At 39.8% G+C, this 16794-nt stretch overlaps 2 protein-coding genes across 12 annotated transcripts in view; one reads left to right on the top strand and one right to left on the bottom strand.

Annotated features, from left to right (window-relative positions):
- Positions 1–14242, bottom strand: part of GPR180 (G protein-coupled receptor 180) — a 33293-nt gene extending 19051 nt beyond the window's left edge. For 3 of the 5 annotated variants that reach the window (XR_014143855.1, XR_014143856.1, XM_081815109.1), the window contains exons 1-3: positions 14011–14242; positions 11434–11592; positions 2121–2321 (exon numbers count right to left, since the gene is read on the bottom strand). Coding sequence is in view for 3 of the 5 variants with exons in the window: in XM_081815109.1 (XP_081671235.1) it covers positions 2121–2321; positions 11434–11592; positions 14011–14155 (505 nt within the window). In the remaining 2 variants the exon portion in view is untranslated. The remainder of the gene's footprint in view (positions 1–2120; positions 2322–11433; positions 11593–14010) is intronic. The other 2 variants (XM_006743448.3, XM_081815110.1) reach the window with 2 other exon arrangements.
- A 2209-nt stretch (positions 14243–16451) lies between these two features.
- TGDS (TDP-glucose 4,6-dehydratase) overlaps positions 16452–16794 on the top strand; it is a 22900-nt gene continuing 22557 nt past the window's right edge. For all 7 annotated transcript variants that reach the window (XR_014143853.1, XR_014143852.1, XR_014143854.1 and 4 more), the window contains exon 1: positions 16452–16673. Coding sequence is in view for 3 of the 7 variants with exons in the window: in XM_081815101.1 (XP_081671227.1) it covers positions 16588–16673 (86 nt within the window). In the remaining 4 variants the exon portion in view is untranslated. The remainder of the gene's footprint in view (positions 16674–16794) is intronic.

Here is a 16794-nt window from a genome sequence, read left to right as displayed (position 1 = left end):
AAAAATGGGAGCCTGGATAAGGAAGCAAAAAAAAGTATATCAGGATCTAGTAGAGTCTCATGGGTCCACAAAATAAATAAAACAACCTCTTGAGCTACAGGCAAATTGCCAGGAAGGCAAGAGGGGGAAGGGCTTTTAGACCGACTACACTATAGGCTGTAGTGTTTGCACATACAGTGAATGCAGCAGAGTATTACTTCCTGCTGAGCCTTTACCAGTCCTAAAAATAACTGTCATATGAAATAGTAAAGACTTAGGGTTAAAAGGGACCTTACAAGCAATTTAGTCCACCTATCCATCCAAAGCTATCAGTTAGACCTGGGTTTCATCGATGCCTTTCCAAACTACAGAAAATAAATGTCAACATCTTTTATAAAGATAAAAAAAAAATGGGATCCCTGGGTGGCTCAGTCGGTTAAGCATCTGACTCTTGATTTAGGTCAGGTCATGATCTCAGGGTCGTGGGATTGAGCCCCATGCTGGGCTCTGTGCTGGGGGCTTGGAGCCTGCTTGGGATTCTCCCTCTGCCTCTCCCACCCTCCCCCCTCTAAAATAATAATAATAATAATAATAATAATAAATAAAGATAAAAGAAACGGTAGGACTGAATTGACTTCCTTTTCTTTTTTTTTTAAAGATTTTATTTATTTATTTGACACGGCAGGGTGGGGGAGCCAGCACAAGCGGGGGGGGGCGGCAGGCAGAGGGAGAAGCAGGCTCCCCGCTGAGCAAGGAGCCCAATGTGGGGCTCGATCCCAGGATCCTGGGATCACGAACTGAGCAAAAGGTAGCCGCTTAACCGACTGAGCCACCCAAGTGCCCCTGAATTGACTTCCAATAATGATCCATACTGATCCAAAGTACTGTTAGGTAAAATTTAATCTTTAAATTCGCTTGCATTCAAAAGTAACTTGAGTAGCTTACCCTTCTGTTATTTCCTTCACAGAAAGAACTTTTAAATTTAACTATTTAAGAATGTTTGGCTCTCCATTCTGTTGCTATGTAAATATTTTTTTCAGACTAGAAGATACTAAAAAATATTTATCTCTTCATACATTAAGTTACTGGTGACCTCCTGTCCATAACACATGCCCCTTGAGTTACATTTCTAGCTGTGGCAATTTACACTTTGAATTAAACAATCGGTTTCATCTAATGTAGCCTCAATTTCTTTCTACCTGCACCCACTCACCTTGATGGCCAATGAGATTTAATGGGACTGAATTTCTAAGCAGACTGATTCTTCCAGATGGGTAATGAACTCATTAAGAAGCAAACTCCTAGTCCTTTTCTTTGATAGACATCCTATAATCTTAGTCTTCATTCTGACATGTCAATTTACAAATCTGCTATAATACTGTAGAGCATGTTTACCATTAATCAAAAGAAGTCATTCATTTCTGTTTGGGCTATGAATCTTACTTCTGTAGGGCAATACGCAGCCAACCCTAAAATTTTGATGAAACATTTTATGGGAGTAAAACAGATTTTGGAAAACATTATAAACTGATCATTCCTAAAATGGTTGCAAGCTCCCATGAAGACAATCCTTACTATCTTTAAACAACTTGGTGAAAGGACAGCCATACAAAATAGTGCAGGTTCCATCTCACTTAAAAATTGATTTTCCTTTCTCCCGCTCCCACTCCCCCTGCTTGTGTTCCTGCTCTTGCTATCTCTCTCTGTCAAATAAATCTTTTAAAAAAAACCTGATTTTCCAATTTAGATTGCTCAATTTATTAGCATTTTTCTGTTTATAAAAATAGTGCTAGGTTATCAAAAAAACCACAAAAACGTTTAGAATGCATAGAGAAAACTAAAAATCCATAATTCTACTCCCCAAAATATAGAAACAATCTACTAATATTTTTGTACTTCTTTCTGCTTAATTCTGTCTTTTTTAACATACTTGAAATCATAAAATAAAAAATTTAGTGTTCTGCTCTTCTAACTTAATAGTATGGCTATTATTAAAATGCTATAAGAGGATTCACTTACCATCTGCATACTGTTGGACACAAGTTGTTCTTCATCTTTAATATTCAAAAAACATAACATGAAGATATTTGTGCACAAGTTTTTTCTATATTTAGGACATCTATTTAAGTATATATTCTTACCAGATTCTCCAGCACTAAAATGATCAAATGGATTCCCTTCAGCATCCGGGTTTAGTAACATCATTTCAAATGGGATATCTTCCGCCTGAGAATTCTCATTGTCATTTTTGCATGTATACTTGTCAGCATAAAACACGTGCCACGTTTGTGGATATGGAACCTGGGACACGGTCAGATTATGTTCAGTCTGATTCATGGTCACTTTAAAGAGAAAGAAAATAGCACTTTCAAAGCAAAACTCTCAAATATATTCACTGTTTCAGTCATATAATCAACTCAAGAGTTAGATTCTTTTGTTTTGTTCGGTCTTGAAAATCGAAGCCCTGGTGTAGTACTGAATAAGGCCTGTAAATCATAAGGCAGATAAAAAATAATGTATCCTCACCAAAGAGGTCACTATAAAAGTACTGTGAAACACCACAAATGAGTAGAATGGTTTCAATGAAGTTTTGAATCTGAATTTTAAATATTTCAAAGTTTTCAAGTAGATTAGTAACATTAAGAATTTTTTATTGTGGTAAAATATACATAAACACAAAAGTTACCATTTTAGCCATTTCGAAGCATACAGTTAGCTCTGTGGCATTAAGTACATTCACAATGTAACAACTTCATGACAATAGGTAACAACTACAGTGACATTTTTGAAAATTATATTTGAGTTAAATTTAAAATGGAGCATTCAACTCAGGGATTCATTAGATCTAAAAACTATGACCCACAAATACTTTCAAAAGATTTTCCAAATCTTTTTCTCATTGATTATTCTTTACAAAGGTACTGAAAGGAGAAAAGTAGAAATTACCAGAATATAAGAGTTGTTCTACTGGGTCAGGTCTACACAGTGTGGGGATGGGGAGGCTCATGAATGTTGGCATTACACAGATCTGTGTTTGAATCCTGGCTCCAATACTTACTTACCTTCTGTGTAAACTTGGGCAAGTTATGTAAGTAATGACACTTTCTTCATCTGTAAAATGAAGATAGTACTTAGAGCAAAGAGTTGGTGGAAGGACTAAGTTACATGAGTCATTTACCACAATACCTGTCCTATAGTAATTGCCGAATGAAGGTTAATTCTCCTTTTCCTTTCTTTGAAACAAGGTAGTTATACTAATAAATGGTTCTTTTTTTTTATTATGTTCAGTTACCCACTGTATAGCACATCACTTGTTTTTGATATAGTGTTCAATGATTCATTAGTTGTGTATAACACCCAGTGCTCATCACAACACATGCCCTCCTTAATACCCATCACCCTGTTACCCCATCTCCCCTCCCCCCTCCCCTCTGAAACCCTCAGTTTGTTTCCCGGAGTCCAGAGTCTTTCATGGTTTGTCTCCCTCTGATTTCTCCCCCTTCAGTTTTCCCTCCCTTCCCCTATGGTCCTCCTTATGTTCCACATGAGTGAAACCATATGATAATTGTCTTTCTCCGATTCATTTATTTCACTTAGCATAATCCCCTCCAATTCCATCCATGTCGATGCAAATGGTGGGTATTCATCCTTTCTGATGGCTGAATATTCCATTGTATATATATGTACCACATCTTCTTTATCCATTCATCTGTTGAAGGATATCTTGGCTCCTTTCACAGTTTGGGTATTGTGGACATTACTGCTATCAACACTGGGGTGCATGTGCTCCTTCTTTTCACTGCGTCTGTATCTTTGGGGTAAATACCTAGTAGTGCAATTGCTGGGTCGTAGGGTAGCTCTATTTTTAACATCTTGAGGAACCTCCATACTGTTTTCCAGAGTGGCTGTACCAGCTTGCATTCCCAACAGTGTAAGAGGGTTCCTCTTTCTCCACATCCTTGCCAACATTTGTTGTTTCCTGTTTTGTTAATTTTTGCCGTTCTAACTGGTGTAAGGTGGTATCTCACTGTGGTTTTGATTTGTATTTCCCTGATGGCTAGTGACGTTGAGCATAATAAATGGTTCTCAATCCAGGGTAACTGTGCTCCCCTCCAGTGCATTTGAAAATGTGTAGGGACAGTTCTGCTGTCACAATAGTTAAGAAGGTCCTTGGAGGGAGGCTGTGCTAAACTTCATGCAATCCAAGGTAAAGTTTTATACAATAAAGACCTGTTTCACCCAAAATGCCAATAGTACCCCCTCTGAGAAACACTTAATGATGTCTACGATGCCTTCCCAATCTGAAACTATGATTCTGAGGCACTCACTAACACTACCACGAAGTAGTAGGAGAATAGTGTCTCAAATGCTATGTATAATACAAGAGTAGAAGAGTTAAAAGAGGAAGTCTTGGTGTTATTACTTAATAACCTTGCAGCTCAGCAAATAAATTGCTTAACCTCTCGAAATCTGTTTCTTCAGTAGTAAAATTAAGATACCTGACCTGTTTAACACAGAGTTCTTGTGAGGAGCAAATGAGACAGTATCTGAAAATCCTACATGAAGAGCTTAATTCTATACAAAGTAGAGTATTCTTAAAATATAAGATTATTCCCAATTCTAGACTGCCCCCATAGCATGCCAGTTAGTCTTGATCTTTTTCTCAGTTGAAGAAAAATGCTTTTTAATAAACAAAAGACACTTTCTGAGATAAACGTGGGGCTCTGCATTGGGGCATTATGAACTTATTCATTTTCTTAGGTGTCATGATGGTATTGTTATTGTGGAGAATTGCTCATGACACCTACAGCTTATTTTCCCATGCCTTGATTAAAAACAAAAATCACACACACAAATGTAAAGCAAATGTAGCAAAATAGTAACAATTATTGAATCTAAGCAAAGGATATACTGATATTAGTTGTACTACACTTTCAGCTTACCTGTATGATTGAAAACTTCCTGAATAAAATGTTAAAAAACACTATTTTTAAGTTGTCTTTATAAATGAGATACGGATTTATCTAGTCAGGATTCAAATTTTGAGGACTTAGACTTTACAACTGGGAATTTCATTAACAGTAGTTAAAGGGGACAAGATGATTTTTATTAACAATGCCACAGCATTTGGGGGGGGGCTATATTAATTTAGCTGATATTTATACTACTGTTTTTGGTTTATTTTTTTACTGTATAGCTTCTTGAAAAATGTAGCAAAGACTCTAGTTTCTGTTAAATATTTGAAGACCTTTAATAAGAATTCAATATATGAGCAATAGTGGCTCAGAAATTAGGCTTTTGAAATGTGCAGCTCACAATTACATAATCCGAACTTTATAATAGAAAGGTTCTGATATGTTGCCGTTTTATCACTTGCACTTTTTTCTTAGATAAAACAACATAAAAATTAACCATTACATTTTTCACCAATATACTTTTTAATGTTTCATTTTCAATTATGCAGATTTAAATAAAATAAAAACAAAAGTGTGCTTTAAAAAGTGATACTGGCCTTCAGTTATTTGTCTTGTGGTCTTTATTAGCAAGCCTGGGAAACAAGCATCTTGACAAAACTGTATGTTCATTGTTTTTGAGACAAAAGACTACCACACAGCATACGTAGTCCATGCTGATGTAATTAGTATCTCACATATTAACAAAACTTGAACTGCAGAGAATGGTGTCACATGGCTAGCTGCCCAATCATGTTATAAAAGAAAATGCACAGAATAATAAAATGCTAACAGCTTTCAATGATTTATAAAATATATCAAATGTACAAAAGGAATTATTATGTGTGATATAGAAATACTGAAAATGTTTTGTAAGCAAAATACTTAGCTCTTGTAACCTGAACCTCCTTGTTAAATTTTTTTACATAAAGTCATAATTTTCAGTGCTTTTAAATGTCTCATTTGCTTTCTTTAAAAACCTACAAAATAGCTTTTGTCATTTTTAAAAAATCTGATGTTTTATGACTTTACTGAAAGAGGAAAAAGGAAGACTGAAAAATAATTTCTCAAACATTAATTTGGGGGAATGTATACACACAAGCAACATTCGACACTACAGAATTTTTCAAATCTGCTAGTCTTTTCATAGTTCACAGCAGCAGTAAGGTTTTACATAGGAGTCTGGCATAGTTAATGAACTCATTACCAACTAGGTGAAAGGCTACTAATTCTTTTTTTTTTTTAAAGATTTTATTTATTTGACAGAGAGAGCACAAGCAGAGGGAGAGAGAGGGAGAAGCAGGTTCCCTGCTGAGCAAGGAGCCCGATGTGGGACTCGACCCCAGGACCCCGGGATCATGACCTGGGCCGAAGGCAGCCGCTTAACCGACTGAGCCACCCAGGCGTCCCATGGCTACTCATTCTTAAAAGTCTCATTAATGGCCAGGAAATGAGAATTATTTCTACAAGAAATTATTTAAAAATATGTGGTACTACTACATTGTCATGAATTTAAGGATATGCTTTTTGTTTCAATGCACCAAAGCTCCTGAATAATAACATACTATAAATATGGCAGCTAATATATAAAAGTTAGAGAATATTTCTTAAGACTTGGCTTTTGTTGCTGGGAAAAGAGTTGATCAAATTTGCAGAAAGCAATATATATATCACCAGTATTTAATTTTTTCCAGGTCCCAAAATTTAACAAAACAATCTTCATTCCTCACAAATTCCTATTTCCTGAGATCTTCCATTCCAATAATTCCAAAGAATACCCTCGCACTCAACAGAAGAATAGAGAAGAAGGAAAAATAGCCTAAGAAACAACTGCAAGAGGTTTTTGGAAGCTGCAGCCTTGTATATATATGCAACTCCATCCTAAAGAGTTATAATTAGAATGGACTTTCAGGAACCTTAATGAAAACTTATCCAACTTTCTGGTTGTACAGATAGGTAAAGTGAGGCTCAAAGAAAACAGGCAGTGATTCTCAGTTTAGCAGTCTTTCCACTGCACTGTGCTCTCTCCCTGCACACATAAGGTCTGTGACTGAAGGTATATAACTGATACAAAATTTATGTTTTTGCAAGTGTACATAGTATATAGTATAACATTAACAACATAATATAAAAAACTAAATTCCTACAGCTCAAAGCTTTAAATTGCCTGCTAAGTTTTTACTGGAAGAAAAAGACCAAATACAAAGCAATCAACCTACCAACCAGATATGAAAGGTACCAAATACAAAGCAATCAACCTAGCAACCAAAAAAACCCCTCAATCTCTTCCACAAATGGTGTTGGGAAGACTGGACAGCTACAACCAAAAGAATGAAACTGGACCACTCTCTTACACCATACACAAAAATAAAATGGATTAAAGACCTAAGTGTGAGACCTGAAACCATAAAAGTCCTTGAAGAGAGCACGGGCAGTAATTTCTCTGATCTCAGCTGTACCAACATTTTTCTAGATACGTCTCCTGAAGCAAGGGAAATAAAAGCAAAAATAAATTATTGGGACTACATCAAAATAAAAAGCTTCTGCACAGTGAAGGAAACAATCAACAAAACAAAAAGACAACATCGGAGAAGATACTTTGCAAATGACATATCTGATAAAGGGTTAGTATCCAAAATATATAAAGAACTTATACAACTCAACACACCAAAAAACCACAAATAATCCATTAAAAAATGGGCAGAAGACATGAACATTTTTCCAAAGAAGACATACAGATGGCCAACAGACACATCAAAAGATGCTCAACATTATGCACCATCAGGAAAATGCAAATCAAAAACAATGAGATATCACCTTGCACCTGTGAGAATGGTTAAAATCAAAAACACAAGAAATAACAACTGTTGGGTGCCTGGGTGGCTCAGTCGTTAAGCGTGTGCCTTTGGCTCGGGTCATGATCCTCGAGTCCTGGGATTGAGCGCCACATCAGGCTCCCTGCTCTCTCTCTCACACACACACACACGATGTCATAAAAAATGAAATCTTCCATTTGCAAAAACTTGGATGCATTTATAAAGTATACTGCTTTTCCCTCTTCCACTCCCCCTGCTTGTGTTCCTGCTCTCGCTCTCTCTCTGTCAAATAAATAAATAAAAATCTTTTTTTTTTTTTTTTAAAGATTTTTTTATTTGACAGAGAGAGAGAGACAGCGAGAGAGGGAACACAAGCAGGGGGAGTGGGAGAGAGAGAAGCAGGCTTCCCACGGAGCAGGGAGCCCAATGCGGGGCTTGATCCCAGGACCCTGGGATCATGACCTGAGCCGAAGGCACACGCTTAATGACTGAGCCACCCAGGCGCCCCCATAAATAAAAATCTTAAAAAAAAAAAAAAGAAATAACAACTGTTGGCGAGAATGTGGAGAAAGAGGAACCCTCAATGCACTGTTGGTGGGAATGCAAACTGGTGCAGCCACTGTGTAAAACAGTATGGAGGTTCCGCAAAAAATTAAAAATAGAAATACCATATAATCCAGTAATTCCACTATGGTGTATTTACCCAAAGAATACAAAAACATTAATTTGAAAAGATATACACACCCCTATGTTTACTGCAGCATTATTTACAATAGCCAAAACATGGAAGCGGCCCAAGTGTCCACTAGTAGATGAATGGATAAAGAAGAGGTGATACACACACACACACACAATGTCATAAAAAATGAAATCTTCCATTTGCAAAAACCTGGCTGTATCTAGAGAGTATACTGCTAAATGAAATAAGTCAGTCAGAGAAAGACAAATACCATATGATTTCATTCATATGTGGAATTTAAGAAACAAAACAAACTAACAAAGAAAAAAAAAAGACCAAAAAAAGACTCTTAACTACAGAGAACAAACTGATGGTTACCAGAGGGTAGATGGGTGGAGGGATGGGTGAAAAAGATGAAGGGGATTAAGAGAACATTTATCATGATGAGCACTGAGCAATGTACAGAGTTGTTTAATAACTATATTATACACCTGAAACTAATATAACACTGTATTAACTATACTGGAATTAAAGTAAAAAAACAAAAATGAAAGCCCTTCAACCCTAAGCTCTATGACAATTCATCCTACAAACACTTAGTAAACTAAGCACTAGGGTATGGTAAATTTTCATTCTCATACTACCATGTAACTAACATTCATAGTACTTATCACAATTGCAATTTCACATTTATTCCATTGATCAGATTCATTTCTGTCACCCCCACTAACCTTAAGAGTATATTTTGGTCCCTGATTTATCACAGGTGCCTTGCCTAGTATATGAAACAATGGAAGGGCTCAGTGAATGAGTGAATGAGTAGACCAAAAGAGCCCTGCTGCTCTGACTGATTTCATAACAAATACATACGATGTAAAGTGGTAACTATAATATGTGCTGTGGGAGAAAACAAGCTATAAAAACTCAAATGTCAACTTAGTATTGGAAGGGCCAAAGAGGAAGCGAAGAACAAACAAAGTCTGTGCAAAGGCCCAGGATAGCACTGAAATAAGACAAGCCTACAAATAAAATGAGGGAGGAGGGGACAGTGCTGTGAGATGGAACTGGGGGGTAACAATGGCTAGACCCTGATGGCTTTGCTGATCAGGTTAAGGAGATCTGTCTTGTCCTAACAGCAAAAGAAAATGACTGGAATATTTCAAGGTGTGGTGAGGAAGTGAACGTGACATGATCAAATCCGCTGTTTAGAAAGATCACTCTGGTTACAGGGGGCACGAGCATGGCTGCAGTAGCCGGAGAGGAGACTACTGCAACAGGCAAAAGATTATGGCAGCCTAGAATAACAGGGTGGGGGCAGAGACAAAAAAAATAGATGAATTCCAGAGATATTCAGAAGTCACTTACTGACAAACTGGAAGAGGATGGAGAGGTCAAAGAGGGAGTGTTGGAAGACTCCCTGGATTCTAGCTTGTTTATTGGACAGATGGTGGCGCCAGGTCCTGAACAAGGAGCGCTGGAAGAGGAAGAGGACCAGGTTTGGATGGGCAAGATGATGAACTGGTTTTGGACATTATAAGGAGTGGGAATGGAAGGTTAGAACTTTTTATCCATATGTGGAACATTTAGATGACCAAATTGGTATAGAAAGGAAAAGATAACTGATAATGAACATTTGCACAAATTTCCCAGGTAAAAAAACAAACAAACAAAACGAATTTCCCAGGTAAGTTCTGAAAATCGGGGGAAGGGTAAAATGAGTTTATGTAACTATCTCTTTGATGTCTGAATCTAGTCATTCAAGACTTCTTCAGCATACTGTCAATGTCATCTCATTAATCTAGATAAGAGATCCCCACAAGAGGTGGCAAGGATTGGGGGGCTTCTACTCTTTTTTTTTAAACTATTTATTTATTTATTTATTTGAGAGAGAGAACATGATCCGGAGGATGGGGGTGGGAGAGGGATAGAGAGAATCTCAAGCAGACTCCACGCTAAGTGTAGAGCCCAATGTGGGGCTCGCTCTTGCAATCCTGAGATCATGACCTGAGCCGAAATCAAGAGTCAGATGCTCAACCAACTGAGCACCCAGGCACCCCACACCCCAGGGGCTTCCACTCTTATCCCTATTCAGCTAGCTGCCTTATGAGGGACCCAGAGAGTTGATGAGACTAGGAAGACTAAAAGTTCAGAAAATGGCAATGTTTTACTTGACTAGATTAAAAGAAGATTAAAAGTCATTGATATGCAGAACATGGTAGGGGAAAAGGGGGTGAAATAGGGGGAAAAGAGAGGAGAGAGATAATTCCTACTTTTTCTCATGGATGCTTCACACTTCTAGTATCGCCTACAACCAATTAACTTCCAAGGGGTAAAATGGGTAGCATGGTATATGCCCTTCATTTCTACAGAAATTAAAAAGAGTTTCACTAATTCTGGATAGTGCACCCTAATACTTGGGATAGTGTTGATGAGAATGGAAGGGTTCAAGGATACAGGCAACTAGGATAATAAAATTAGAGCTTCTCCAGAAACAAATCTGGAAGTTTACAAATGATGTGGTGCTGGTACATCCTAAAATGACACACTTTGTCACCATGACTAGGTCCCATGTTCCAATAACATGTTGCAAAACAGCATCACTTGGGCTAAATCATACAATTAATGAGATAATGCATATTTAGTGCTTAGCTCAGTGCTAGCAGATAATAAGCATTCAACCAATGCTATTGTTCATTCCATGCTGCCACTGGGCCAAAATATATTTGCCATACTGGTATGAATTATGTGACTTACTGGTAAGAAGTCCGAATGAAATAAAGTATGCCTTTATACACTATCTGGATATTTTTCAAAAATTTTTAATGAGAAGGGGAGGGGAGAGGCATTCTATCCTTTGATCAAGGAAAACTTCAGCTTAAAATGTACTAGACAAAATGTCATCACAGTGTGATGTGTCATGAAACATCTTGGTATGAAAACAAAGATTTCAACATTCAGGAGGAAAAAAAAAAGTATCTAATGATCAAAGAAAAAAGGATATACTCACTTGTCAACTGAGCTTTGGATAATTTTTCACCACAACTATAACCATGACTGCTGTCCTGTAGCTTTAGCCATTCCTGGGCTTGGAACAGGTAGAGTTTAGCTTCTTTTCCAACAGCTACTGCTATATTGTTGATTCTGACACACAGAAGAGCATGGTCACCTTGACATTAAAACAAAAATTATTAACTAGTTTGGTCTTGTATGGAACTGACACGGTAAGACAATTCAACACCTCTATCAAAATAGGAATTTAAAGAGCACAGAGTTTTTCTTTTTTAATTTTTTAAATTTAAATTCAGTTAATTAACATATAGTGTATTATTAATTTCAGAGGTAGCGCTCAGTGATTTATCAGTCTTACAGAATACCCAAGAACACAGTTTTTCTTAAATCTCACTTAACTAGGTAGATCATACTGGAATGAGCATCCCATTCAGGTGCAAATCAAAAGACTATTCATATTAATTATCCAAATTAATGTGTGGTATCTCCTTACACTTCCAATGAAGAGTGATGCCATTTCACTGAATAAACGGCAACTTCTGCTTTATCTGGACATTCACTATAACAGATTTTTTGCCTCATTTTACCACCACTCCACGTCTTTAATATTTGTTCATAAACTATCTATAGAAATTTCCCACCAAAGTTTTTCTTGTTTTCTAATATAACATGTGTGTTAATATTATACTTTTAACGTAAAAAATTGGCATAGCTAATAGCGAGAAAGTTTAAACAAATTAGTTTGGGGGTAGACATCTTACACCTGATAAAAAATTTGACATCTGTGACTTTTACAAAGGAACTTGCAGAATAGATGGTGTGAGACATTATAGAATGAGCCTGGTTGCACACACTGAGTACATTTAAGGCCCTGAACAGAAATGGCAAAAAGTAGTTGCCTCTAGGGAAAGGGACTCTGGGTGAGGAGAAGTAAAGCAGGAGACTGTTTTCATTTTAAGATCTCTTCTGTGCTGTTGTCATGTTTGTTATTATAATTACCATTTTGTTAAACATTTTAAATAAATTTAAATGTATAGTATGTATCAAGGAATGTCCAAGTCTCCTACATAAATTGATTACATTATAAATTATCCAAAATTTTAGAAGTGACTCGAAGGCTTAACATCTTAAATCGCATTCTGAGTTAATTATTTCAGTATAATTTAGTTTTATTATTTTACTGAATTCAAATTCACTGAAGACTGGTAATAATAAAAAATATATGTATACACACACATAGAAAGAGCATTATGTGTGTTAATATACTTGGAACACTCAATTCCTCAATCTTCCTTGAGATTCTGGATTTCCAGCACTGTCCAGCTCGTGCCATTTATTGTACTGTCTTTGCTATCACTGTCAATATTCAGTCAATATTCAAAGTACAGTTACAGACAGCTGATTTAAGAAAACTAAAAATGTGACCTAAAAAATAATAAAGTTTCTAGAGTTTCTTCTTCACCCAAGGTCTGTGCCACACTGGATTTTGGAAAACTTTACTGAACTATTTTAAACACTTTGATTTTTAAAAAAAATTTCAGGTTCCCCTCCCTTTACACCACCAATTCTGTAATTTTGCAATACTTTAAATTCCTTTCCTACACCAAAATAGTTTCTTGTTTCTATTATCTTCTCTTAAGAATCCTCCCTGGGACAACAATCTGACAGTGCATCTTTTAATGCTAAAAACTGTATTAAGGATACCAACCTCATCAAGGCAAATAATTATTTGCAATACAATACCAGTCAAATTCAGTACCAAAAGTATGTACCAAGAAAATCACTTAAATTTCGAGAGTGCAAATAAAGCAAAAATTAGAATGAATTGCAAATTCATTCATTTTTTAAGACTGATTTTTGAGGGAGACCAGGAAGTAAGAATCAAATGCAGTTCTCCTTTCGGAAGGGCCAGATAAAATGATGAAGCTTTCAGGACACACCTACATGCATTTCTGTCAAGTGAATGCTAGGCCTCCTGGTCCATGGTAAATCTACTCCTTTAGTAGTGAAGTAACCAAACTGTCCTAGCAATTGTGACCACTAGATTAGCAGGTATTTTATTTGGTTTCCAAAACCTCTCTGCTTCAAGTAGGTTTTAGCAAATTATCTTAAAAACAAAGACTAAACCCAGTAAATCTAAGTTCTGGAGCTTAAATGCACACGTTAAGTACAGTGCCTTAGTGTATATAATCAGGCTGAGACAGGAGTGAGCAAACGATGCTCCCTTGAGGGAAGGATCTCGAAAGATGCAGCAGAGAAGTCCTCCGTACTTTCGTTCGTGAGCGGAAGGTGGGGGAAATGGTGTTTCAAGTGCAGAATACAATCACTAATCGGGCGGGAGGGTGCTGACCAGGAAGTGGGGAGCAGCAACAGCAGCGTTGGCATTAATGCATCCCTCGATTCCCGCAGCTGCGGTCGGGGATGGGCCGCCGGCGAAGCGGGAAGTGCAGGTGGGGCTGGGGTCAGTCCCCCGCGTCGCCGCCGCCGGCTCCAGGCCTCCTCCAGCGAGGCGGAGAGGCGCGACCCGCGGGATGGGCCCACGCGCCTGCATCCCGCTCCCCGCCCCCGCACCTACCGTGGAACTCGAAGTGGCCGATGCTCTGGCCCTCAGCGTCTCGGGCCGCGGCGCTGCTGAAGCTGCCCCGCAGGGTCTTACCCTGACTGCCCGGCGGCCACCAGCAGCAGGTGAGGGCCACCGCCAGCAGCCGCAGGGCCCCCATCCCCCTCCTTCCCTCCCGGCACCCACACCCCGGCCCTAACGGCCTGCTGCCGCCCTCCCCGCGTCGGCAGCCGGGGCTGTGGGAGGAGGGAGCAGGACCGGCGTCCCGGATCCGCCCCCGGGAGACTGACAACCTATGTGGCAGGCCCCTCCGCCACGAGCCCAGTACACCCACCAATCAGAGGCTGAAATGGGCGGGACGTGCGGAGGCGCGCGTCCCATCACTCCCCAGCCTGCTGGCTAGTTCCCGCCTTTTTTATGGAGACTCAGAAGGATGTTGCTTTAGGTTACGGAAAAAGCCTTGCCCTCCGTCGGCCCCGTGCGTGGTGCTACTGCGCATGCGTGGGGTCGCCCGCACGGCTCCCGAGGGCTTTCCGGGGTGGGGTTTGTAGGATTCAGGAAGAACTGAGGATCGCAGGATGGCCCCGGTTCTGATGAAGAAAGGAAAGCTCCCGCAAAGCCCGAGGTGCCTATGCAACCTACTGAACGTTTCTGCTTTACTGTCTCAAAGACACCTAACTGTACATGTACAAGTTTAACGCATGAATTCTCTTGGCACGTCTAACCGATTTTAACCTCTTAGGTTCCCTGTGTTCTTGAGTTTTATCGTCAGACAGCTGGGAAGTATAGCTTACATCCGTACATACAATCATCTCAATGATTCTGGGCGGCGATGGTAGGAAGGAGTTGTCAATGTCGATATCCAGACCATTATGGTATGATCTTACTTGGCCTGTGGCAAGTAACTTGCCACCAGTCTTAATTTTCTCCAGTTGGCCACACACAGCCCACCTCTACCCTAGAGCCACAGAAAGCTATGGGGAACGAAATTTGACTGCATCACTTCCTTCAAAGGTTTTTGATCGCCTGTAGTACACAAGCAAAACTCTTTAGAATATAGCTTTCAAGTCTCTCAAATTTCCATCTCGACTTTTTGGCTCCATCCTTACCGAGCCACGGTCAGTGCGCTGAACACTCCCAAGTTCTCCTCTCTGAGCCTGTAGCCCTTGCAGATCCATTGTATTTAAGAAGTGAGACTATTACTAGATTGTATGCAGTTTTTCATTATTACATATAAGCAGTGTATTGGTGAACATATTTGTGTTTTTCTGCAATTATCTATATTATACATCATGGAATTTGGGAATCATAGGTTATGTGCATTTGACCTTTTCCTATATGTTACCATTTTGCCCCTGAAAAAGGTTGTAACAAATGACATTTCCACATATACTGGGTATTCTCAGTCTTCTTATACTTTGCCAAACATTATATGAAAAAAGAAAAAAAAAAACCCAAGGTATTTATTTATCCATTCAACATTAACTGATCATTTATTCTGTGCCAGGCCTGGTCCCACGGCCTTGGGATTATAGCAGGAAACAAAACAAAGCCCCTGCCCTCCCTAGCCAGTACTAATGAGTAGTTCAACATAAATGTTGATGACTGCTATGGAGAAAAAAGAAGGATAAAGTTGTTAGGCTGGGCTGGGGTAGAGCTTGCTATTTCAATTGGGGTGGTCAAGGAAGGACTCTCTACAAGGGTGACCTTCAATCTGAGAACTGAAGAAGTAAGGGTAGGGGCGTCTGGGTGGCTCAGTCGTTAAGCATTTGCCTTCGGCTCGGGTCATGATCCCAGGCTCCTGGGATGGAAGCCCACATCGGGCTCTCTGCTCTCTCTCCCACTCCTCCCCGCTTGTGTTCCCTCTCTCACCGTCTCTCTCTCTGTCAAATAAATAAATAAATAAAATCTTGGGGAAAAAAAAGAAGTAAGGGTGAAAACTAGGCAGACATCTGGGGAAAGGGCATCCAGGCAAATTCAAGGAGATACAAGGAGTGGCAGGCAAGCTGGGGCACAGTGAGTATGAGCGAGAATAGTTAAGGGTAGGCTCTAGGGACATCTTCACCATGATTGCCAGCAGCATGCATTGTCGGTAATAATATTAACAACAAAGGAGAAGGCATTTTGCAATTGCAACCTCCCATTTCCACACTTTGCAAGCAGAGAACTTCTGGAGTTAGCTCAACTGGTGAGTAATCTGTGGAGATGCTTTAGCAGTACAAGAATGAAAAGAAGGTAATCATTCATAACTCTGACCATCTGCGTATTAAGTAAAGCCCGATTTTATACTGGTGTCACTTGACACGAAAACGTTCCAGACCCCACTTCCCAGCCACCCCAATTACGCCTAGCGGGCCAGGTTTGGGCAGAGAAGAGATGCGCCTGCGCAGTAGCGCTGCGCCACCCGCGCACCCAAGGGCCCCGCCCAGCCCGCAAGTGGGCGGGGATAAGTCGGCCGGGCTCCGGAAGCTGCTGCCGCCTGCCCTACTGACGTGTCGGGGCAGCGGGACGCGTCGCGAAAAGTCGCGGTGGAACTTACCTGCGGTGTACAGATCTGGCGCTTTACGCTGCCAGGCACTGCTGAGCTGGGAGATGTCAGCTGCAGTCCGGACGGAGCCTTTGGGTCCTCCCAGCAGCTTTGCGAAGCGGCTCCTGGTGACCGGGGGTGCTGGTTTCATGTAGGTAACGGCGCCGCTGGCCGAGTAGTGGCTCCCCAGAAACCCCAACCTTTTCCTGAGCCTCTGCTTGCTCTTGGCAACTTGGAACCAGCTTGGGGGGGGGGGTTCTGATACGGGGCGG

Source organism: Leptonychotes weddellii, chromosome 3, assembly GCF_054177405.1.
Source record: "Leptonychotes weddellii isolate Sample4059 chromosome 3, ASM5417740v2, whole genome shotgun sequence".
NCBI classification, from domain to species: Eukaryota; Metazoa; Chordata; class Mammalia; order Carnivora; family Phocidae; genus Leptonychotes; species Leptonychotes weddellii.
Note: the sequence above shows the minus strand (reverse complement) of the source record. Positions and strands in the feature narration are given on the sequence as shown.